The 25,622-nt window shown below is 42.3% G+C and overlaps 2 protein-coding genes across 2 annotated transcripts; one reads left to right on the top strand and one right to left on the bottom strand.

Moving 5' to 3' along the window:
- Positions 1 to 3,349: 3,349 nt before the first annotated feature.
- Positions 3,350 to 3,824, top strand: LOC115762435. The gene is made up of 3 exons (XM_030704632.1): positions 3,350 to 3,418; positions 3,498 to 3,638; positions 3,708 to 3,824. Exons 1-3 carry the CDS (start codon positions 3,355 to 3,357, stop codon positions 3,776 to 3,778), a joined length of 276 nt encoding a protein of 91 aa, XP_030560492.1. The 5' UTR covers positions 3,350 to 3,354; the 3' UTR covers positions 3,779 to 3,824.
- Positions 3,825 to 3,874: 50 nt separating this feature from the next.
- On the bottom strand, positions 3,875 to 5,400 carry LOC115762434 (serine protease inhibitor 42Dd). Its single transcript, XM_030704631.1, has 4 exons — positions 5,228 to 5,400; positions 4,290 to 5,173; positions 4,079 to 4,223; positions 3,875 to 4,020 (listed from the first exon to the last, which is right to left on the bottom strand). Exons 1-4 carry the CDS (start codon positions 5,235 to 5,237, stop codon positions 3,896 to 3,898), a joined length of 1,164 nt encoding a protein of 387 aa, XP_030560491.1. The 5' UTR covers positions 5,238 to 5,400; the 3' UTR covers positions 3,875 to 3,895.
- Positions 5,401 to 25,622: the final 20,222 nt, after the last annotated feature.

Raw genomic sequence — 25,622 nt, 5'->3', positions numbered from 1 at the left:
GTACTCTTCTATGCGATTCTCATGGATTCAAGTAGCCTTGCATTTCTTTAACAAGTACAAATGGGAAGAAGGTATGTGCTTCTGTGAATGTAAGGTTTGCATATGTTATCTCAAACCAAACGCAGAACAAGTTAACTGATCGCTGCGCTGTAAATATGTTTCCCTTCTATGCTATTCTCATGAATTCAAGTAGCCTTGCATTTCTTTAATAAGTACAAATATGTCTTTGCATATGTTATCTCAAACCAAACGCAGAACAAGGTAACTGATCGCTGCGCTGTAAATATGTTTCCCTTCTATGCGATTCTCATGAATTCAAGTCGCCTCGCATGTCTTCATGCTCTACTCTTAAGTGAAGTGTTACTTCAATTTAATAAGCCTACTTTTACACGGGCATAAAATGCATACCAAGTTGATGTTCGATGCACTGCAAAATGTCTGTTCCTCCTTACCAATAGATGGGATTAGAATATTCGTGCGTTTGTATGTTAATCATAAGGTATTAACATAATTAGATACACACATGTATGCTTTTACATAAGCATCAGGCAACCCGCAAACCGTATTAAATTAAGTAGAATGCATTTTAAGTTAGTTTGTACAGAGTATCTTTCGGTCAGGCGCTTTCTGTATACATTTGAAATGGTTTAAATGTCTAACACAATCTGCGAGGCTTCACTAATCTGATTTTGATCGAGAAGTTGGGATTTGTTGATCGCCCATTTATGGATAAATAACAAAAGAGGATAAAATTCGAACCCTTCCTAAATATAATATTGCAAATATTTTATAAGCTTAAAAATTTCAACGAAATTTTAACAAAACTCAAAGTTGAGATAAATAATAAAATCATGTTTTTAATTATCAGCATTCGAGATCTGTTCGACTCACCTTTCGAGCTCCAAATGCATTTGATTTGTTGTATCCATAATGCGGCCAAAAAAATGAAGTAAAAAATCCTTTTGAGACGTTTTTTTTATCTGTTTTGTTTTCGCTTGACTTGTATTTATGTTTCACTCAGGCACACATATGTGTGTGTGTGGGTGTATGTATGTGTGTGTGTGTGCACACATAAATTAGGATTTGAACATATTTCGTATTAATTTGCCAGCCAGAGGCGGGGGCTAGCGGGGGCGCAAAGGGGTTTGGCAAGGGAACCAAACGCAGGCGCAGCCTTTTTTTGTTTTATTTGTATTTTCGCTATAATTTATTTATTTGTCGCGTTTTTTGTAATCACACATAAATCAAAGCGTTTATGGTTAGATTTTGCTTGTTTTGTTTTTGCTCTGCTTCGTTGTTGTTGTTGTTGTTGTTGTTGTTGTAACACAGATTCCAATACAAATTTATGTGCAGTTAATTTGGTTCAATGGAAAACTGGTTCGAATCGCACTCGCACTCGCCATTTGGGCTTCTTATATGTGGGGGGAAAAGCTCAACCAAGTGGGAAATTTAACGCGTTGAATTACTTGCAGCATTTTCCTGCGCTTCAATTGATGCGAAATTGTCGCACTGTGGGGCAATCGTGCAGATATTTAAGAGCATTTAATTTAATTGATGCGCGTTTTCCACTTTTACTGCTGCAGAAACACACACACACACACACACACACACACAAATGCACAAACGCGCACGCAACGAAACAGAAGCATAGAGCGTAAGAGAGAGAGGGAGAGGGAGACAGAAGGAGACGGGCAAACTGGTCACTAACTATTTCTTATTTTGTTGCTGCATTTAATGACAGGCTGGAAGGCTGGCAGGCTGGAAGACTGGAAGGCTGCCGTTTTTATAAGTTAGCCTGCGCCAAAAACAAACAAGCTACCGATTCTGACGGCCAGATAAGCATACACACACGCGTGGGCGACAATGGTAGAGTACGGGCGCGGGACGCGGGGAACGCGACGCGGACAGCTGCGCAGATCGCGCTGCAGTTTTTCGCGCACACAACAGCTAAATACGTGAAACTGAAAAAGACGCGTTTATTCTGCGCGCGCCGAAATTCGTCTGCTCCGCTTAACACCAATACACAGACTGAGCGATCCTCGACCCAACCAACAACTGTGCACCTTACGCATTCACAAGCCACAGCGCTGGGCTCTCTCCCACTCCCGTTCTCACTCTCTCACTGCGGCTGGCTCCAACGACGATGCCAACTCCAAATATCAATGCAACTTCAGCAGCGATGGAACGCGCGCTCGCTCTCACGCTCATGCTGTTGCTCTCGTGAGCGAGAATACTGGTTAACAAAATACTGGCACGCTTGTGCTTAGCTGTGCTCTGCCGGAGCGCTGCCCGTATTGGCGCTGCCTGTGCATGTAATTGTCGTTGTAATTGTAATTCTTGCAGCGCGCCCTCGCTTCGTTTGTGGTCAGCAGCAGCAGCAGCAGCAGCAGCGACGGCAGCAGCGACGCCAGTAGCAGCAACAGCGGCGTCTGTCTCTCGTCCCTCTTTGCTGCTTCTCCTGTCCCTTTGTTAGATTTGTTTGCATTGCTTGACAAGTTTTTCTTTGTTTCATGTTGGCTTTGCGGCGCGACTCGACTGGAATTTCAAGTGGGCACAGTCCAGCGCCCTATCCCCGTCCCTGACACCGTTCCCCTTCCAGGCGACGCAACAGGTGCAGCTGCAGGCGCAGGCCCAGGCGCTTTTAAAACAAATGCCACAAATGTCTTAAGAGTGCCATTATCTGATCGATCTGATCTCGATTGGAGCCCTTAAGCTAGGCATAAGAAACGACCGTTTAGCTGGGCTCAAAGGAAAGCGCATGCTCGAGCCGCACTTTTCAACACTGTTTAACCTAAAAGGGAAAAGAGAACAGTTCCATGATAAGTTTAAGCAGCAAAAGATACATATTTTCATATAAAGTATTAAGCTTAAACTAAATGCGAAAAACAATATTTTAATAATTCTTAATTAAATTCTCTTCGTCTTTGATTCAAAATAGGTGCTCAATTTTTTTAAGTGTATAAATTTCAAATGAATTTTTAATTCTCAGAACAAATTTAAATCAATTTAAATATATTGAAACCTTTTAATATGTTGCATGCATAATATAAAAGAGAGCACATAACTCTTAACTTGCTGCTTATCTTTGCTTAAGTTTCTTTCTTTCTGTTTTTTTTTTTTACCTTTTGGACCCTCTTTTTTTTGGGTCACACGTAAACGGACGACGCATAATTTAAAACAAAATTATGGCTGTTTGTATTTATTTTTAGCATGCCCAAAAATTAAACGTGTGTGAAAAATGCAATAACCGTACATGGCCCTTGAAATACCCTAACCAGGCGTGTCAAATCGATTTCAAAATAATGTCAAGCATGGAACATGCGACATATTCGCCTGACTTGGAAGGGTTTTCGAATGGAGTTACTCAGAATAAACCGCAAGATGTTGAAGTTCATTTTGTTGCTGCTGCAAATTCTGGGTCTGTGCAGGCTAAGCTTGATATAGATCATACACATATAGATCGTATACTACTATAGATCATATATATTGCTTTCTAGGCCTGACAACGGCCCTGAGTCCGATATGCAGAAGCGAATTGCCGCCGCTCAAGGTCTGCGCCTATTATGGATGTTTTTTGAACATATCGCAAGACGATCTGGAGATTCTAAACTGTTCGCGCGAGCAGCGAGGCTTGGGACGTAAGTTATAGAGAAAGTTGAGAATGTTGTTTGGCGCAATTTCACAATGAGTTCGAACCCCCCGTACAGTTCTGGTCTTCTATTCGGAGGGAAAATGCCCCGCACTTGTGGTGCCCAAGTGCAAAACATTTGACTACTAAATGAAGTTTATAAAAAAATGGGTTTCAATTTATTCAAGTTCAAGTATATGATAAAATGATATGGTACTTTAAGAGCTCTGCGTAGAGAGCTGCGGGAATATACGCTTAAGGCTAGCTCTAGAATTTGACGATGTGTCCGGTAAAGTAGACCGCGTGCTGATCGCGTATGATGAACACGAACGGATGATCGGCAACAAAGGTCTTGGGATCCAGCGGCAGGGACATGGGCACGCCAGCGGCATCTAGGGAGAACAGGATTTATAGTGTGAATGGATATAAGGGTGTGTGGCAGGAACTCACAGCTAATGCCGGCTGCCTCGCAGCCGATCTCATTCACATCGATGAAGGTCTTGTGCTGCACCTTGGTGATGCGCGTGCCGATGGGCGAATCTTGGAAGATGTTGCTGAAATCAGCCGCATCCGAGAACATGGCATTGATGCCCAGCTGCGAAAGTGTGCAGGAATTGGTTTACAATCAACTGAATCTCGAGCAATCCCTGACAGAACTAACCTTATTCAAAGTGGGCTTCAGATCGGTGTCGAACTCAAACTTAAACTTGGGCAAGTAGACGGCCACGCTCTGCCATTGCCAGCGATCCTCCAAGAGCTTGAAGTCGACGCCCTTCAGCTGCTGCTCCAGCTGCTGCAGGCCCGTACGCTTGTTGGGCAATATGAACCACATGGTCATGTTGATGTTCTCGAAGAAGAGCTCAATGGCCTTGGCGTCCAGCTCCGGATAGTCGGCATAGTAGTACCAGTTGTCCGCGAACATGGTGGGCACCTGGATGGCCTGGTTCTCGCTCAGCCAGAAGTCGCGCTCCTTGGTGTCCTCGTCGTTGAAGGGGCGTGCCCAGCGCGCCTTGAAGTAGATGGCATTGATGAGGGCCACATTTGTGTCCGGCTCCAGGTTGTCCACCACACGCTCGATCTTGCCCTGCGTCTTCTCCTTTACCCAGTTGTTGATGCGCTGCACCGCCTGCGCCTCCTGCTCAAAGTTGAGGCCCTCCACCTCCGAGTCGAAATACTTGTCGGCCACCTCGCGGAAATGCGGCGCCACCGTCACGTTCTGTCGCGTATACACCTTGTTGGCGATTTCCAACACTGTCTTCGACTTGATGTACGAATGCAGCAGCCGGTGATAGCTCTCGGCGAGGCCATCCTTGCTCTCCGTGGCCGAGGCGTGCAGCGTGCGCTGCAGCTCGGTTGCGGTCCTGCCCTCCGCTCCGTAGTAGGCCAGGCCCAGGGCCAGCTGCACGGATACCGGCGAGATGATCACGTTCTCCTGCTGGCGATCGGTGGCCAGGGTCTGAAACAGTTCGGTGGCAAACAGATTGCGCTCCTTGATGGTATTGGCCGCGGCCAACAGCGGCAGCAGCGTCAGCAGCAGATACAGAACTAGACAAACAGAGATTAGTCAACACTGGCAGCGCCTGCCGCAGCTCAACTTACAGCAGTTCATTGCGCCTGCGTCAACAGCTCAAGACTAAAAGTGAAATGGCCATAGAAGCTGTCATTTATAGGTGCGCCAGGAATCGGAATCATGGCGCGACTGCGCAGCAGCAGCGGCAGAAGCGGCAGCGGCAGCGGCTTATGTGCTGTGCATGCCAAGCAGCCAAAGCAAACAAAAGAACAAGAATAAGAAACGAAGAAAAGAAGCAACAAAGAAAAAAAAGAAACAGAAAAAGAAAGGCCGGGCGCAGGAATTGTGTGCGCTGCTTCTGGTTGGTTCTGGGCGTGAGAAATACTGGGAACACCCGCAAGAGAGCAGCCGTTTGCACTTGTTGCCCTTTTGTTCGGCTGACGTCGACGTCGCGTAGGCCTCAACTATGAGCTGTGCGACTCGCCTCGTCAAAGTGGAGCGCGCGCGCGCGCTGCGCACAGTGCCAGTCGAAAGTAGACGAACGCGCATTAACTCTAATTTCGTGTTTTATGTGCTGCATTTAATGCATTATTTTCGTATTTGTTTAGATAATGCGTACATAAACAAAGCAGCAAAGCAAACAGTGCATTGCGTAAATTGTTTATCGACTTATGCACAACTTTAGGCTCGCACACGCACACACACACACACACGCACGCACGCACACAGCGTTCCAATTAAACCGAACACGCACACATAAATTTTGTTGGAAGTGGAGACGCGGCTCTGGTTTGGCCTTATCCAATTTTTTATCATTAAAGGGGGGCCACTGTTTTAATAGAGTATATGGAGAGGGTCTAGTAATTTTGTCAATCATTATGTTGGCCATGGAAAGCGTCTTCTGTGAGCACATATATATTCTGGATCAGTATCAAGAGACTGAGTCGATATGGATATGCGTGTGTGTGAGTGTGTATTTGTGCATGTATGCATGAATGTATGTACGCATGTCTGTGAGTATGCATGCATGTATATGTGCATGTATACATGTATGTTGGCATGCATGCATGTATGTATGTATGAGTGTATGTATGTATGCGTTCATGTATGTATGCATTCATGCATGTATGTAACTTTTCAAATATGTATGTATGCGTGTATGTGCATGTATGCATATCTGCATGTATGCATATCTGCATGTATGTATGTATGCATGAATGTATGCATGTGTATATGCATGTATAAACGTCTGCATGCATATATGTATGCATGTACTAAATAAGAAAGATCCGCAGTTACGAACTACACAAATCATTTCACAAATCTGCAAGGGTATGAAAACTTCGGCGTAGTCGCTTTCTTGATATTTTCTTCTTTGTTTTTTTGTTTTGTATTCGTATCAAAGTACCGAAATTTGTTATTTATGCAGAGTTTGTGTGAAATGCTAATAAATTTTAATGGAATTTTAAAAACATGCTTTATGGCCAAGCTCGACGAGGTGCATAAATAAAAAACCGAGCTCCGCAGAATGTCCAGACTCCTTGGCCAAATTGTGGACGCTTCATTTGATTTGTGTGTGTGTGTGTGTGTGTGCGTGTGTGTTTTTTGATAAAGTATCATAAATGGCTTTGGCTACCGTGTGCAACAGTTTATTAATTGTGGGTGAAGCTTTTGATCGTAAACACTTTCTGAGCGTAGAGAAGAGTTGTTCAACCAGCTTCTGGCTTAGCCTTATATAATGCGGCATGATGTGTATGCGAGTGTGTGCGTGTGCGTATGTGTGTGTGTATCTGTGTGTGTGTGTGTGTGTGTCCTGGCAACGACCGGAGCTGCCAAAGCGCTGACCGTTCTGATTGAATGATTTCACTGATCGAGACAAAACATGTTAAAGATCGTGATGTTGTTGCTGTTGTTGTTGCTGCTGGCCAGGCTAAGGAGTCCGTTGTTGTCTTTATAGATACACAACACGGCAGCCCAGAGAGGCTTAAGACAACAACAGTAAGGAGAAGGTATGCCGATAAAAAGCGTCTTGGGACCTCTGGACAGCAGACACAAGTCTGATGCGGCAGCTCGACAGGCGACAAGGGGCAGCTGCGGCAGCTTTAGCGGGCTCAGCCTGTGGCATTGGCTGTGCTGCATGCAACGGCAGCAATATGCTGCTGATAAAAATAACTTGCCACAAAAACAAAAACAAAAAAAAAACCGAAGACTTTGAGCCGTGCGGAAAAGCACAAGAATGATGAGCCAGCCGGCAACAACAACAACAACAACAACAACGAGAACAACACGAATTATGTGATCGCTGCAGCATCTCGCGTAGAGCTGTGTGGGTTTCGGTTCTCTGCGTGCACGTAACCCAAAACCAGTTGATGATAGAGCAAAAAAGCAAAAAAGCAGAAAAGTCTGCAGGGAAAACAAAAGGCCCCACAGCGTCCAAAGTGAAAGAGATTCCAGCAGAAAGAAAAAAATATGAAGACAATGCCCGCCAAAGCGCTGCTCAAACTTTTGTTCTAAGCATAAACAATAAATTTTCACATAACTACACACAAAATAATTGCAATTTGCATAGCAACAACTACAACAACAAGAATGTTCATCTTGAAGATCATCTTCAGGTAACGCGGCGTGCACACTCAATGGGAGGCACTGTTTGCCTTGATTGGGACCGGAGTATTCTACAAATGTGGAACTGTCCCACTTTGAGGGAGGCAACATTATTGTAGTTCAAAAAGATTTCAAACAACAAATTTATAGAGTATTACAGGCGTCGGTTAAGAGCATAATAGAAGAACTCGCATATCACTTTATCTAAAATTGATATATTTTAAATAGGTTCATTTGCAACATAAGTAATATAGAACGAGAAAGTGAGGATATCTTCGGCATGCCGAAGATTTAATACCCTTTTTGACATTTCCCTTCTGAGAGTAGTAAGCCTTGTGAATGCTGAGTTTGATGAAACTCAAATATATTAGAAAATAGAATACTTTGACTTATAAGAATCTACGTTTTGACCGATCTTCCCCAAGGCAGCTATATGATATACTGGTCCAATGTTGAGAAGATTAAATATATATGTATATGATTCTTACTTATAGGTTCTGAGATCTTTGCGTTCATACATACAAACGGACAGACAGACAGATGGAAATGGCTAGATGGACTCAGCTATTGATGCTGATCAAGAATATATATAATTTATTGGGTCGGAGATGTCTCCTTCTGTGCGTTACACGTTTCATGACACAATTATAATACCCTCTACAGGATATAAAGAAAAATTTAAAGGCCTTTAGAGTTTAGTCGACTTTTTATGAGTACCAAATCTTTCAATTGATTGACCAAATGTGGGAACTTGCATGTCAGATATAATTCCAAGCTGAAATCTAAGAATATTCGTAACAGTTTTTAGAAAACTGTTAAGAAATAAACTTAAGACTTTTCAAAATGTATAGCTACTGCAAGAAAATCTTTATTGGATTTACATGATACCTTTCGACATTACGGAAGCTCGATCCCTTGACTTCATGTGCCATCCGCGTCACAAGCTACACCAGTTTTTTGCTTCTAACACATAAGAAATCTTTGTAATTACACAAATAATTATGTATTTGATTAGTTAACCTGTTGCTCAGGTCCTGCTGCCATATAATTGGCTTGGCCAGGCGCCTTATCATATTATTAAGCCAATTAGAGGCTGTTATATCGAAAATGTATATGCATATAGCTTCATTTATTTGAGCTTTAAATACAACTTTCTTAGAGCTTGTTATACAAGCTGCGTAATTAGCTAGTTGCAATCTAATCAACAGCTTGGCCAGCACTTTGCAGTGAAAACGAGGCGAACTTTCATTCAGTTTCAACAGCAATATTGACAGCAGCAACAGCAACGACAACAACAACAACAACAACAAATGGAGTTTATGCAAAACCAAAACTCGCCACGCTTCACGACAGGGCGACAAACACGAGACGGAGACAACAACAACAACAACAACGACAACAACTGAAAAAAACACTCAACCACTTGACCAGAGAGCAGACGCTGACAAGCACAACAACTAGCAACAACAACAACAACAACAACAACAACAACTAGGAACAACAACTAGACGACAACGCGGATGACACAAACGACACGTCAATCTAGCCGCTGCCCACATGCGGCATGCAACATTGAAACTGGATTTTCCAATTCGAGACGTTGCCGCGACAAATTAAGCTGGAAAAATGCAAGTACAACTGCAACAGCAACAACAACAACAACAACCAGAACAACTTGATGCGTTTTTAGAACTTGTTGTAGTTCTCGTTAATTAGCACTCGAAATAAGCGAGATCGAGAGACCTTTAAACGGGCTCCTTGCTATGCAAGTCGACGGGGCGCGCCTTTCAGTTTCTACGAAATATCGGCAACATCTTCGCTTTGGCATCAAATAAGGCGCATTGCCGCATCGCGACATGTTGTTAATGTCCGCTAAGGCAGCATTGACAGACGCCCAGTCAATCGATATAGGCACCATGATCTGCATGACAAGTGGGCGCAGATCGCGCAGATCGAGAATCGAGAATCGAACTGCCCAACGCAACGCTTCAATTTGGAGCATATCGAGAGCGTATCTACAGCCGAAACAAATCAATTTGATTGGCTTTTTTTTCTTTTGGCTAAAATAAACAAACATTTGATTTGTCAACGCAACGATCTAGCGTTAGATCGAGCGCTAGTACACTCAGAGAAAAACGAAGTGCGTTCGGGTACAGCATTCGCATTGCATTCTGCTCAAAAGTTCATAGTTGCTTTAATTATTTAACTTAACATGACACATAAGCATAATTTAAATATGTAAAAGTAAACAAAGATCGTTGACTTGTTTATACACTCAGAGAAAAGTCATGTACTTATATAGAGCTCAAGCGAATTCGAGGCCAAGTCCTTCTCTAGATAAAATCTCAGAATTTCTAGCATATTTATTTATTTTTATTTTTATGACAAATTTATACCAAAACCCTTGACTTGTACTTCTACTTAGAATTAGAATTAGTACTTCAACTTAAACGCATTTAACTCTTGTTTTAAGACAGTTTAGCATTAAATAAAGTTTTCACAAGAAGAATTTCGATATCAAATATTGATCAAAGCTACATCTTGAGTGCTTATCTTTTGCCAAGTGTAGAATCGTTTGATAAATATCGCAACTCACACACACACACACATGCAAGCACACATGCAAGCACACATGCAAGTACACATGCAAGTACACATGCAAGCACACATGCAAGCACACATGCAAGTACACATGCATGTACACATGCAAGCACACATGCAAGCACACACACACAGCGCTAAACTGCCCATCATAAAATGTCAATTAGCTGATTGAAATCAAGCGTTATGCGCTATTATTTCAATTTATGGCCAACGGGAAATTGCAGCGAGAACCACAGCGAAACCAAAAAATATAATAAAAAAAAACAAAAACCAATGACAGAGATCGGGATGTAGATGCAGTTGCTGCTGCCGCTGCCGCTGCCGCTGCTGCACAGGCTGCGCCTACTTTGTGTGGTAGTTTATGTAACGATCAGCCTTTCTCAAACGTCTCCCGCTTTGAATTGCAAATGGAAATGTTTGTCCGACCCAGCAGCAGCAGCAGCAACAACAACAACAACAACAATGGCACACGCGATCTGAGCTGAATGGTCTGGCCAGGGCCCCGAACAAATGATGCTGTCTGCTCGAGTGGAGAGTCCCCGTCTTGTGGTAGGTGCTACGGCAGCAGCTGCCTGGAATTTCATAGCATTTCTGCTCGCTGCGTATGCTAATTTTCTTGTCAAAACATCGATCAGCGCAAGGAGAGCTAGAGTGAGAGAAAGGAAGAGAGACAGAGAGAGAGAGAGAGAGAGAGAGAGAGAGAGAGAGAGAGAGAGAGAGAGATGGAGAAAGAGACAGACAGACAGGAGGACTGCAAGGTGTGGCGAGCCACAGGCGCTATTTAAGCAGCGCGCGCAAAAGTAGGCAACACTTGTTGACACGTTGGCGCCTAATCTAATAAAAGAAGCACTCAAAAGTAGGCAACACATTTTGCCGTACTAAAGGAAGAGTTTATAAATCTTGTGCGAAATACATTCTGTATACCCTGTGTTTTTATAAATGCAGATTATTTCAGACAAACTTGAAACTACAGGCATTTTGAATACAACCCCTCAAATTAGCGAAAATTCTACATCTTTTACAGCATCCACGTAAATTTTTAAATATGACAAACTAAAATTTAAAGCTAAAGAGATCTGGACAAAGCTGTGATATGCGCATCAGATAAAGTGGTATAATTTTTGTGACATCTGATCCAAGCACAGCACATATTCACGTAAAAATGGGCAGTTTTTTGCCTTGAAATGAATTGAAAGTGCAACGAGTCCTGGTCGAAGGGCAGGCAGTCATGGGCCAGTCGGGCCTGGAGACAGGCAATTTGGCGAGCACTCAACTAGCGCCTAAAATTGAACTGTCAGTTCACATTTTTCACACACAAGCACACACACACACACATGACAATTTATTGACGTATTGACAGTGCTTTTAAGCGTTGGCAGCGGATTTTGGCACGAGTTTAGAACGATTTTTAGGCTCGGCGTGTGAACACCAGCAGCAGGCAGACGGGTCGGGCAAAAAAGGGGGAAATGTGGCGCCCCCCACTTAATATGCAAATAGAATGAAACAAAAGCCGCCCTACTATGCGCACATGTGCGTTTTAAAAGCGGATTTCCAAAAATTGCCGCATGCAAAACGCAAAGTTGTTTTTTACGAGCTTAGTTTTTGCGGGCGAGGGCGAGGGAGGGAGGGAGGCGGGAATTTATTGTGAGACACGCCCGCGAAAATAGTTTTAGAGAGTGCGTTTTATGGCGCTCGGTTGTTGTTGTTGCTGTTGTTGTTGTTGCCAGCCGCGTTAAATGTGTTAATGTGCGAGATTCGCTTTGGCGACTTTTTGAAGCTATGAAGCGCCCGCCTAGAAGTATGCAGCAAAAAATGTTGCCCGCCTTTGTCTGCAGCTGCCTGCTGCCGTGGGGCGTGGTCCACTCACACACACACACACGCTAGCCCAAACAATTGCAAAGTGTAAAATGTGTTAAGCCAACTGAAATGGGATAAAAAAAAAGAAGGAAACGAAACAAGAACTTGGGCGCCGCCACCCACTTGAAGCTTAGCAACTTTTGTTGCTGCCCTGCGACTTAGTTTTGCTTTGATGGATGTAAAGCTCCATTGTGTGTGTGCTTGTCTGTGTGTGTGTGTGCGTGTGTATTTTCTTGTTGGATTTATTTGTGGCAACACAAAGATTTTTTAATGGCATCTTTTGTAGCTATTTTTTATGCCCTAGCTAAAGCTCCAAACCCATTTCATAAGTGCTCGTGTGTGTCTGTGAATGTGAGTGTGTGTGTGAGTGTGTGTGTGTGTGTGTGCCTCTGTGCGTGTGCGAGTTGATATGGGTGCTGAAGCCCAGTTAGAGGGTGGCTTGAAAACTCTTTTAAGCACAAATAAACTTGCCACATTGTTGCCCTTTCATACAGTCGCCACCCCGCTGGCTTCTTGACGCCTGAAGAACCTCCGCAGGCGCACTCAAGCAAGGTGTTTGCCTGTTAAATTATATAACAATGCAATGAACTGTAAAATACGCAGCTAAGTGCTGCTGCTTAGTGCGCAGCTCTTCGAAATGGAGTCGCTGTCATAAATGGACAGAAATCCCACACCGAAATCCCAACCCAAGCCCCGACAACCTCTCCCCACTAACACACACGTCCTGTGGAGAGGCTGTTGAGTGGGGTTGGCTGTCACAATGGCATTTTATAGCTTAATTATGGCACAGGTGAAAAGTGCTGGCAATTTCTGCAAAACTAAGCACTAGAGAAGTTGCCACAGTCGTGACTCGCTAAGAGAACTGGCTGACTAAATAATTGACTTGACGTGAAGATAAACTTCTTTAACCTGAGCAAAGTTTTACATCTATTCGAGATTAAGGCATTTGGAAAAGCATTTCCCAGAGAATTTTCCGCTCTACTATCTGCCTAATGTCAAGGTCGACCACGCCCAAAGTGTGAGAAAAAATGCTCAAAAAACACGCCACCAAATTGTGTTAAATAATGAAAAACTAAATTTGCCATTTAGATAAAGGAAAATGTAAAAATTATGCAGTGCCTGAGCCTAATTTATAAAACAAACAGCAGAGCATAGAAAAACACACATACACACACACACACACACACGCAAATGCTTAAATGTGGGCTAAATATGAATTACCGAGAAAATAGTGCGCAGTTAATTAAAACATAATGAGCATTTAACATGCAGCCAAAGAGCCGCAGCCTTAAAATCAATTAAAGCATAGCTGCGGGCGAGTGTATGTGTGTGTGCGTGTGTGTGTGTGTGTGAGTGTGTGGAGCTCTCTATGTGTGCGTGCTGCCATAAAAAGTAGCTCACACTCGCCCAAATTTGCGTTAAATGCTTTAATGTGCGTAGGCAAAAGTAAGGCAAAAAGCAAATAAGCGTAAAACGAAGTTCAGGCTCGCATCTAGCAAACATTTAATACTCTTTATGCATTAAGAGAGAGTATAGAATAAACTTAAGATATTAAGAAACTTGTTGGCAGAACAACATTTGTTGCCAGTTTCAGCAACATATCCAAGTCCAGTTCGCTGACAAAATCAAAGTACCCGCTGCTGGTTCAATTTGGATTCAAATCGAAATGAAATGACTTTACTTAGATCTACTTATGTGGCATGCATGTGCGAGGGGAGCAGCCCCAGCAGCAGCCATAACTTCCACTCCCCCAAGCCCGGGCCATGCCCAGTTTGAGGGTCCCCCAAAAAAAAACCTTCCCTTAATTTAAAGATTACATTTGCCCGGGTTTACTGTTTGCGTTCAATTGTTTTTATCAGTTTACATTTAAAAACAAAATACGAAAGAAAAAAAAACGAATACGACAAACAAATAAAAGTCTTGATGGTTTTTTTTTTTTTTTTTGTTTTCTCGCAGAGATTTAGCTGTGATTTAGCCAGCAATCGTTGGGAAACACATAAACTTTTTCCATCCTTGCTTTCAGTGTTATTGGCAACCCACACACCCCCCTTTAAGGGGTGGTGGTGGGGGGAAGGGAACTTTGTTTGTATTTGTATTGCAGCGATTTGTTTCGGCGGAGGCTTAGACTAAGGCAAGTGCAAAGCTTCGATATAATTGAAACTTTGCTCATTAAATCTGCGCTGAAAATCGAATTGATAGAATGGAGAATAAAGGATGCAAATGCTCTATATGCTATCTAGACAGTAACAAGGGCAACGGGGAGAAAAATCTCAAATAATTGGGGTGGCAAATATTGAGAAAGTATCTTATTATAGATGAGTTTTCAATATAATTCAACATAGCGGCACGCTCTGGACTGGTAGCGGTTGTTTAATGAAAGAGCTCAACAGAGACAGGGTGCGAGAGAGAAAGACCATCTAAGAGAGAGTGGGAGAGCGAGATAGAAAGTTAGCGAGAGAGAGAGGAACAGAGAGAGAGAGGGGCAGAGAGATAGAGATAGAAGAGAGAGAGAGATAGGGGGAGAGAGAGAGAGAGAGAGAGGGGCATAGAGGTAGAAATAGAGAGAGAGAGAGGGAGATAGAGCGAGAGAGAGAGAGAAAGAGAGGAGGGAGAGGCAGACAGAGAGAGAGAGAGAGAGAGAGAGGAAGAGAGGGGCGGAGAGATAGAGAGAGAGAGAGAGAGAGAGAGAGAGAGAGAGAGAGAGAGAGAGAGAGAGAGAGAGAGACGGAGGGAAAGAGAGAGGGAGAGAGAGATAGAGATAGAAAAATAATGAGGGAGAGAGAGAAAGAGATAGAGAGAGAAGAGAGGCAGAAGAGCGAAAGGGAGACAGAGAGAGCGAGATAAGAGAGTGAGAGAGTATTAAAAGCCAGGCGAATAATATAAACGTTGTATACAACTGTCTTTCACGATTATTCCACACTTCTGGGTGGATTGGGCCAAAAACGTGTTCAAGTGTGAAATTACATCAGGTAAAATAAGCACAGTAGAAATTTCAACTGCCAAAGCTCCTACTGTTTGAACTGTATGTTGAACAGCAGTCAATCAATCAGACAATCAATCAATCAATCAGTCAGTCAGTCAGTAGCGATAAATTGATAATGCTGCAACTATCGCTTATTGTGTATTATATCGAATGCTTCTACTTGCAGCTACTTTGCATATTTTTCGAGCTACTTAAGCAAAGGACGGCAACACATACGTTAGTCTGAGCTCACATATTCATAATTTTTGACAGCAGACAGAAGCTGTGGCAACATAACTCAACTGGCAGCCCGGATGGAGCTGCGGCAACTCTATAGGGTTGCAGCAATGAAATATAATGAATGATTGTGACAAGGCGAGACGTGGCGCTGCCTGTGGGGCAGCCTGTCAGAAACATCTGAGGTGCACACACGAGTGCGACACACAGCACGAACTGTCAAAGGGGGGCAGCCAGCGCGCCCCTGCTCAAAGTAGACAATGATAATGATTGTTGTGTTGGAAAGAACTGCCGTCTAACTGTAACTATAAAGCTTGACGGCGCATCCCGAGACGAATGGGACAATTTGTCATTTGATGCAGAAGCGACACGGCTTGTGCCAGGCACAAGGTACGAGGTAGCAGCAGCAGCTGAAAGCTGAGGCAGTTGCTGACAATGGCAAACAACGAGACTGCGATTGCGATTGCGGCACATGTGTGTGCGTCTTTCGCATTGATTGGCAAAACTGGGCGCAGCTGTTGCAAAAAGTAATAACAGCAACAAGCATAAAGCTATGCAAATAGCTGCGAGTGGTGCGTCTTTTTGGGGGTAGGGAGGCGGCTTGAAAGCGGCTTTAAAAGCTGCCCAAATAGCTGCAGGCTGCACAGGACATGGCCACAAAGGCGATTATGCAGGGCCAAAGCGCGTACTGAATAATTATAAAATGTTAAGGCCAGCACACACACACACACACGCACACACAAATATATAAAAATGTGTATAATGGCATTTAAGTGGCCGTCGGCGTCGCCTTTTTATTTGGCCACGGCAAGTAGCAAGGCGCAATTAATATTATGGCGTGGCAGCAAAAGTTGATGTGCCACAACCACCTGCTAGACCAGGAGTGGAGAGGGGTGGGGAAGTGAGGGAAGGCTGCCTGGCGGCGCAGGAAGCACTTAGCGTCGCAACATGCGAAATGAAAAATTGTGTTGCCTGCTTTTTGGGGCAGCGAGCGCAGCCATTGAACTTGGGCGACAACAACAAGAAACGGCAACAACAACAAAATGAAATGCCGCATAAATAATAAAATGTGCTCAAAAATTCATAAGTGCTGGCCATAATTCACAACCTGCCGCCCGTTGCCCAATTTACCGTGTCCGGCAAATTGCCTTTGTTCGCTCTAAATTGTTATCAGGCAGCGCGTTTATCAAAGCTGCAGTCTTAAGCATATTACAGGGTATACGGCATATAATAAATATATATAAACATATAATTATATATATTGTTTGCATATGGCAGCAACAGCGACATTCTAATTGAGCTAATTCCCTTGCCAAGCCGAAGCTGCGAATTTCCAAAGCTTATGCAAATAAATATGCGAAATGTACGTGACCAAGTGCGTAATATGCAAAAAGTTGAGCAGCTCCAACAGCAGCTCCAAGTCATCATTACGCTGTGCGAATTTCAAATGAATGTCAGCCAAAGGACACACACACACACGCACACACACACATTCATTGCTTGTACAATGCTTGTGAGACAAGGCAAATAGCGTGGAGTATGGCTGTCATGTAGGCGACAGCATTTGAATTCCTAAACAGACTAGAGATGAGCCCGTGACAAAGTGAACATTATACGATATGTATTCGATACTAGGCAACTAGACACGACAATCAGACAACCTGTTAGGTTGTACCAGATGGTACTTAATGGCAAGAGTTTGAGCTTAGATTCATGCCAATAGTCTAGTTAAGTCGTGTTCAAATAAAGCGTGCTACCTCGTGCTTAGTCGTATTTCGTGTTATGTCGTGTTTGTCGTGTTACCTCGTGCTTAATTGTGCCGATAGGCTTGCTTTAATCCACCTAGGTCCTTCTTAAGAACTTTTATTGTATGTTAAGTCGTGTTAGCAAGAGTCCTTGTAAGTCGTGTTAATCTGACTGTTACCTCGTGTTTGGTCGTGTTAACTCGTGCCCAGATTCATGCAGTGCTTAAGTCGTGTCAATTGTTATATCATAAGACCTCGCGCTATGCCAAATTGTAAGGCATGCTTGAAGTCTGCGTAAGTCGTGTTTAATGTTTTCTTGCATTAAGTCGTGTTAGCTAAATCGTGTTTAAGGTTCTGTTATGGTTCTATTATTTTTAATTGCACTAAGTCGTATGAAGACCTTGATCGTGTTTTTATGAGTCTGTCTCAATGTCTCAATAGTGCCTTATTAAGCTTAGTCGTTGTTGATCGCATTTACTCGTAGAAAGAGGTATACTAGAAGCCAGGTTATGTAGTGTTTAGTCACATTTACTCGTGTTTAGCAGTAACTAGTCCTGTTTAGCTTAGTCTGGGTCATGCAAATGACTTACCAGTAAGTTGTTTAATTCGTTTTTATTTGTCGTACGTAGTGTTTGTGTTGTGTTTTGTCTTGCCAAATCGTGTAGTTCGCTTTTGCATTGCTAGTTTGAGAACAAATAGGCACGAGCACGCACGAAATCAGATCAGAACACGTTTAAGTTTGGCGCTTCACAGAGCCAGCTACGTGCCCAGCTCTAAGCGCAGACAAACAAGTTGCGAAATTGTAAGAAGAGCCACGCCCACATGTACAGCTCGTACGCGTCCCGCCCGCTCACCTCTTAGTCCTACCTCTCTCACTGGCTGCCTGTCTGTTTGTCTAGCAAAAGTAAAAGTTTTGCATTTAATTTCACAATTTATTTTAATTTGCAGCAAGTGAGTGACTGCCTCGTGCCTCATGCCTCTCTGCTGTCCTTCAATTAGCGAGGAGCGTGAAGACTGCTCAAAATAATGTGACTTGCAATTAGGCGACGCATTCAGCAAATGGCAGCAGCTGGAGCGGCAAGTGGCCAACGCTTGAGGACAATTCCCTAGCGTTGCATGCATCATGGAGCCAAATGCAAAAGTCGCGTTTCCAGGCGCAACACGGTGCGTATGATTGATGTGGCTGCCACAGGGCGGGCGGGCGTGTGTGTGTGTGCGTATGTGTGTGAGTGCCCGCTGTGCTGCAGACGCCGCAAATGTAATTTGTGCGGCTCTTTGGGGAGCTGAACTTGTGCCCGGCAACGACTTTGACTGATGACAAACTTTGCATAGTTTTGCACGGCAACGGCAACGACGAGGACGACCTCGGCTTAAAGCTGGTTGCCGACCAGGCGCGGCTAGTTAAAGCCAGTCGGCGCATCGATCTTCATTTCATGGAATTCAATCAAGTTTTTCCATTTGCTGGCAAATTGAAAACATATGTTTCCACACACAGAGCATTTGGCTCATATGCTGTCGAGCCAAGTTAGAACAAACGCTGCCATAAAACAAACAGACTTGAGGCAGAGGAGCTTGGCAAACACGGAAAGAAAAGCTACTTAAAAATGTTGCACACGTACGGCCAATTGTGAGGAGGCCAAGACACACTCACACACACACACACACACACAGTGAGAGTCAACAACTTTGCCGACAACGTCGCCAAATTCCCCAGAGCCGACTGGCAGGCAACTTCATCAGGCGCCTTCTTGTAGCCTCTGCCACAGCTTCATCATCATCATCATCATCATCAGATTCAACATGATGATGATGAGTCGCATCAGGAGCTACATGTCTGAGGCGTTTTGCTCCGGCTCACATCATTCACACACACACACACACATACATACACACATGGCGCCAAGCACTACTAAATTTCACGCAATCACGACTACACACACACACACTCACACACACACACACAGACGTTTATGCCCTGTGTGCTGTTTGTCGACAGCCTAATAAAATATTTAGTTGGTGCTCATTGACAAGTTTGCAGACACTGACAAGGTCCTTGCCAAAAACACACACACACACACACAAGCGCTTCTTCTTGGTCGCAGTGGCTTTGTGGTCTCTTTATGCCCGTGTCTGACATTTGTGGCAGGTGTCATTCACTCGCTTAGCTAATGATTAACATGCTGCCAGGATATCAGGATTTTAGCTGCTGCTGCTTTTATGCGTCCATCAATTCTATTAAACGTCCATAAAAAGCCCTCGCATCGCGGCAATAATGAAAAATGCAAAACCAATATTTAAAAGCCCATCAAATCAAACAAAGTGCAACAATGTGTGTGTGTGTGTGTGGGTGTGGGTAGGGGGTGGGTTGGGTTGGGTTAAATAACTAAGCCGAATCCCTCGCTTAGCATCCCTTTTAAAGTGTGCGTGTGGGGCGCATAAACAACGTTTAATATCTCATCAAGTGTTACGCTTTACGACTACTTAAAAACACATAAAAAATGCCAAACAAAATCAACGTTGAAAGCCATAAATTCTTGTGCATAGAAATGAAAAGCCACTGAAGCGAAGTTCGGGCCGGCCCGGACCAGAACAAGGGCCAGAACCAGGGCCACAAAAAACGAAAGCAAATGTAAAAGCGAAACGGAAAAAGCAGCAGCAGCAACAGCAACCGCATCCCTCACACAGCGAACAGATTTAATGATGCAGCATGATTTGCACATAAAAAAAATATGTATGTATATAGTGAAAGAGAGAGAGAATGAGAGAGAAAAGCCAGTAGCCAGGACTCGGATGTTGACTGAGATGGAAACTGACAGCCATTGGCAACTGGCAACTGGCAACTGGTCGCTGCCCTGCTTTGATAAACTGCACTCACACAGACAAGCACACACACAAGCACACACACAAACACACACACACACAAGCACACACACTCACACTGCTAACGCTATAGCTCGCGCATAAAATGTTAAAGGCTTTTGCTTAACAGCAACAACAACTATTTCTCAAAATGAAAGTTATGCGAGAAAGGTTGAATAAACCCTGTGTTCATCTAGATAGCAGTACACTCAGAGAAAAAAAAAAGTAATGCAATAATTTGTAAGTGTTGTAGCTGACAGGTGCAGAACTGTTTACATGGCAACTATTAAATGTGCACAGAACTTAAAATCTGTCAGTTTGCAGAGCTGCCAACTTACAGAGAATGTTAACGCACACTTAAAATGTAAATGTTAAATATGCATAAAGAGATAAGGAGGGCGCAACGAGCAGCCAAAATAACAGCGGCTTAACAGCAAGCAGTGCTATAATGCATGCAGCACATTTGAGCAATTGAGAGATTGGCAAAGCGCAGCACGCTCAATGTGACAAGTGCTGGTATTTAGAAATGAACGATCGGTTCTGACATAAATAACGGTTGTTTGTTTCCGACCATGTTTAACATTAAGAACAACAACAGCCAAAAAACGAAACAAATTGGGCGTATTGTCGTTTTCTAAACTTCATGCTTTACACACATTGTAAATCAGATGAAAGCAAATGCAGTTTATGCTATTTCTTCATATTTTTAGCAACGGCATTTGCTCTGCAGCTGCTGCAATTATCTTAACCGAATGGAACAAAAGAAAACGAAAACAGATAAACAGTTATACATGCGCACTTACTTGTGGTTGTTGTTGCTTTTGCCTGTGCGTCGCAGTCACAAATTCATTTCTTCCTCTTCGCGATCCGTTTTATTTTACGCGCAGCCCGTACGATTTTTACACTTTTTCGTTTTTAACACTTTATCTTAACTTACACGCCCGTACGAATTTTACACTTTTTCGTTTTCGGCCCGATCTTAAAATAGGCTAATTAAACTTTCGATTCGACTTTTAAATACGGATAAGGGTAAAAGTGTGCACCGACGCGACTAATAATTGCAGACATCCGCGCCGCGCCACAATTAATTACTCAATGAACCATGCTACAGTTACTCGGTCAAAGCATGCACAAAGAGAGATGGAGAGAGAGAGAGAGAGAGTAGCGGTAGCAGCGCATGGAACAGCAGCTTAGCAGCGAAGAGAGCTGAGCTAGGCTTTTAAGCTGTAAGCAAGCATGTTAATTAACAGCAATAACAAGCACGGCCCTTAACATCTGCACTAGTGCAAGCGAGATAGAAGTATATCGGAACAATGCCAGGATATCGCTGAAAAGTAACATTTTTTTTCATGTTTTAAGTATTAAAACCATATTATTTATATTAAATAGGAAAAATTGACAATTTTCTTACAAATTCTCTCTAAACATAAGGTTGACATCTGTGATGAACTGAGATCTTCTATCATGCCATCTGAGATAGAAACCATCTACGATTTGTGGACCCTATGGAATGGATAATAAAATGATAAAACATTCATATATGACAAACCACGATTCGTTGAAACTTTTGCAAACCGCATTTGTGAACTTGAACTCGATAGCCTCCTGCAGTCGATAATTGTATTAATTCCGTATGTCAAGCATTATCCTCAGGCCAACTTACATTGTAACTCACGAATAACCAAATTCATATCATATCATATTCATACTCATATCATTATCATTGGTTTACACAGTAAATAATCGATATCGAAATTCATTCATTCTTTTTTTCGATTAACCGAGTTTAAATCCCAGTCAAGTTTATCGATGCAGCTTTCTCTTGGCCGAAGAACTTAGTTATAACAAATAATATATATTGGAATCCGATAGCTTTGTGTTTATTTATACCCCATATTATACACAGTTTCCAAAGGCCTTAGCCTGTCGAGTTTAAGTCCTCTTTGAAGGTATAGTAAATATCAGTTTTAAATTGTGGTCTTCTATCAAATAGCCAAAATATTTTCAGTAGATAGTCACCAGTTGGAAAAGAATGCGGCAAGTAGTTCAATTTTGGATAAAACCCCTCAACAATTTGGGGGCCCTTGAATGAGAGGATGCAATTAAAAATATATGTGCGGCAGATATGTGTAGGTGTTCTTTGATAGTTACCAAATAGGGACATGAATGATTAAAGTTAGAAAACTCGGCCAATAGCTTGTAAGCCAGCATTGCGAATGCATTGAAACGTTTTTTAATAAAACGACAGCCATCAACGGTAACATTAACTAGCCATGGCTTGTAGCCATTGGCCTTCACAAAGAGTTCGAATCGAACGTGAATATTTTTGGCAGGATGCAAAACGGTTCCATTAAAATTGAATGTCGTCTTATTGCGGCTTACAGCTCGAAGGCGACATTCATTTATGACCATCCACGATTTGTTGTAGCTCTCGCAAACCGCATTTGTGAACTTGAACTCGATAGCCTCCTGCAGTCGATAACTGTATTTAAGCTGTATGTCAAGCATTATCCTCAGGCCAACTTACATTGTAACTCACGAATAACCAAATTGGCAATAATCCGATAACTTTAAGTGGAATGTGCATGGCCACAATACTGAAATGACTTCGAAGCATTCCCTATATTCCACAAATTTTATATCAAATGGTCTCTTCGCCTGGGTACATCGATAAATTGTTTCAATTAAAAAATAATTTACATATGTGAAGGGGCTGCAAAAGTAATTTGTTAAATCGATTTACCAATCAAATTCGCATTGCGTAGCACAGTAAAAAGTCAAAATCGAAAAACTGTTCACAATAACACATTAAATAAACTAAAATAGTACGAAAACCCGGAACGTACATGGATGTTGCCCAAGATGAATATACTGCGCATAACAACAGCTGATAAAAACTTTCTATGCCTCCAAATGGCATTTTAAATTAATAAATACTTGTATATTCTTTGAAGCCAATTCATTGAGAACAGAAGGTCACCAGTCGGTGGGGCATGAGGCAAATACTTCCATTTAAGGTAAGTCCCAGCAACAATTTGTGGACCCTAAAGCGACAAATGGCAAGACTTGCCAGATAGGGACACAAGTGATTCGAAAGTTGGCTCAGAAGTTTAAAAATGAGCTTGCCGACGGGATTGGATACTTGAATACGTTCAAGAGCCACGGCTTGTAGCCATTGGCTTTCTGAAAGAGTCGCTACTGCACGTCTGTGTCATATGCGGAATAAAGGACTCTTATATTCAAATCAAAAGTCGTCTTGTTTCGGCAAATGGCATGCAACCGACATTTGTGTATGACAATCCACGATTTGTTGTAGCTCTCGCAAACCGCATACTAAATGATCTAATCGCTTGAGTTAATAAACAATGGCTTGTATTAAAAAGTACTTAATAATCGTGACCGACTGAAAGAGCAATTTGTTAAATCGCATTACATATCATATCGTTTTGTTCGTTTCGATAGTTAAAACTCATAAGCTTCGGCTGTTTGGTATGGAAATAAATATTATTTGTATTTAGTGTATGATAGTTCGAAAACGAATGTATATGGACCTTGCTTGGCTTTAAGGATTCACTAACAAATCCTCTTTGAAATGTTTATCAAACATCCAGGTTAAGGCCACCAGTTGGTGTGGCATGCGGCAAGAACTTCCATCTGAGATAGAACCCATCAACGATCTGTAGGCCCTAATGTCAGGGAAATTGAGCCTTGAGCCAAAAGACAATTACAGTTGAATGCTTACCAGATGGGCTCACGTGTGATTAAAGTTGGTGAGCTCTCTAAAAAGCTTAAAAACAATTATTGCAATTGGATTGTAAGGTTTGCCTATAAAATGGCAGCCAGTGATGGTTATTGCGGCTTACAGCTCGAAGGCGACATTTGTGTATGTCCATCCAAGATTTGTTGTAGCTCTCGCAAACCGCATTCGTCATTTTGAATTCGATGGCTTCCTGTTTAACAGCCTCCAATTTGAACTGGCAGCTAACTTAGATTGTAACTCAGCTTGAGGTCTATCCAAACTAGAAATATTCCGCAAACAATGAGGGCAGTGCGCATGGCGATGGTTCTCGGATGACATTCAGAGATTTAATAATTGTATGCATTATAAATTTGTATATTTCCGCATTTCCGCTTCAATGCATACATAATGAAAGAAACACTATCGGAATGTTCGTATCGAATGGGCTTTTAATAACATTGATTAAGATCTGCCTGTCCAAAAAAAACTACAAATTCTGTTTATAGTTAATGAGATAATGAGTATTTACGGATATGATATATCCTTGAAATCCTTGAATGGCAATAGATACATGTTGCTTATGTAATCGTAAAGCACAAAAGGTTTCCTTTTATAGCTCATGCATCCATTGCCAATAAAATTCGACAAAATGGCTTTGCAAAGGAACTGGACCTCTATATACCGAGCTATCTTTCAGGGGCACACACTTTAATGCATACACCCCGAAAGTATGCAACGAGAATCGCAGCTGTGATGAGCCACATATTATTTCTAGTTACCAATTTTATAGATTCTCAGAATTGTGAATTTTAATTCAAAGGCATTTCAACAACAAAAAACAAGTAAGAGGTTCCAGTCGGGAACCCTGAACCTTCTTCTTCCAACATCAAATGCATATATATATTCTATTTTAGAAGCTTTATGTCAAGTTTGGTGACTCTCAGGATATCGATATCGATTTTTATCGATTGCTTGGAAACGGAGTAAGTTATCGATTATCGGAAACAAACTCGATCTGCGCGTGAACTAGGAGCATCTACATCTGCATCAAGCTGTCTGTAGCTCTTATAGGTTCTGAGATCCTTGCGTTCATACATACGGACAGACGGACGGACGGACAGACGGACGGACAGACGGACAGATGGACGAACGGGCATGGCTAGATCGACTCGGCTATTGATGCTGATCAAGAATCTATATACTTTATGGGGTCGGAGATGCTTCCTTCTGCCTGTTACATATGTGATAATGTGAGCAAAAATATTTATACATAATATGTCATAATATTTGTCTCTTATAGATACATTATATTAAACGCTTTTTCTGCATCGACACATCAACTAATTATTCGCGTTTGGAAATGTTTATTTATCGTTATTAGTTTAAATAATTATTATTTTTTTTTTGTATCGCTTAATATCATTTGGCATAAGCTTTAGTAGATGTTTATGTGGTTCTATATTCAAAAATGTTTATTTTATTTCTTAAAATTCTTACAAATCCTCCTTGAAGGTGAAGTAGACTTTTGTTTGAAATTGTGGCCTCTTATCAAAATACCAGTTGGTAGCCACTTGATAGTCTCCTGATGGCAACAGATTTGGCAAAAACTTCAAATTGAGATAAACTCCATTCACAATTTGTGGGCCCTATTTTGAAAGAGAAAGTGTACATTTTGGTTGCAATACGAATGCAATACTCACTATAAAGGGACATGTGTGATTGAAGTTGGAAAACTCTTTGAACATTCTAAACATAAGTATTGCAACTGGGTTGTAGGGTTTCTTCAGGAAACGGCAAACATCGATGTTGATATTGTAGAGCCAGGGCTTATATCCGTTCTCTTTCTTTAAAAGTTGCACTTTAGCTAAAATATCATT

This window comes from Drosophila novamexicana, unplaced genomic scaffold, assembly GCF_003285875.2.
Source record: "Drosophila novamexicana strain 15010-1031.04,08,12 unplaced genomic scaffold, DnovRS2.1 tig00000564-arrow-pilon, whole genome shotgun sequence".
In the NCBI taxonomy this organism is placed as follows: Eukaryota; Metazoa; Arthropoda; class Insecta; order Diptera; family Drosophilidae; genus Drosophila; species Drosophila novamexicana.
This window is presented reverse-complemented; position numbering and strand designations above follow the sequence as displayed.

Bases quoted from the DNA above. Each gene is read 5' to 3' on its own strand.
- LOC115762435 (XM_030704632.1), top strand. From the start codon at position 3,355: ATGGAGTTACTCAGAATAAACCGCAAGATGTTGAAGTTCATTTTGTTG. The intron at 3,419-3,497 runs GTCTGTGCAGGC...ATTGCTTTCTAG, and splicing joins GTTGCTGCTGCAAATTCTGG to GCCTGACAACGGCCCTGAGT. The intron at 3,639-3,707 runs GTAAGTTATAGA...CCCCCCGTACAG, and splicing joins CGAGCAGCGAGGCTTGGGAC to TTCTGGTCTTCTATTCGGAG.
- LOC115762434 (XM_030704631.1), bottom strand. The intron at 4,224-4,289 runs GTTAGTTCTGTC...ACACTTTCGCAG, and splicing joins TGAAGCCCACTTTGAATAAG to CTGGGCATCAATGCCATGTT. The intron at 4,021-4,078 runs GTGAGTTCCTGC...TGTTCTCCCTAG, and splicing joins CGAGGCAGCCGGCATTAGCT to ATGCCGCTGGCGTGCCCATG.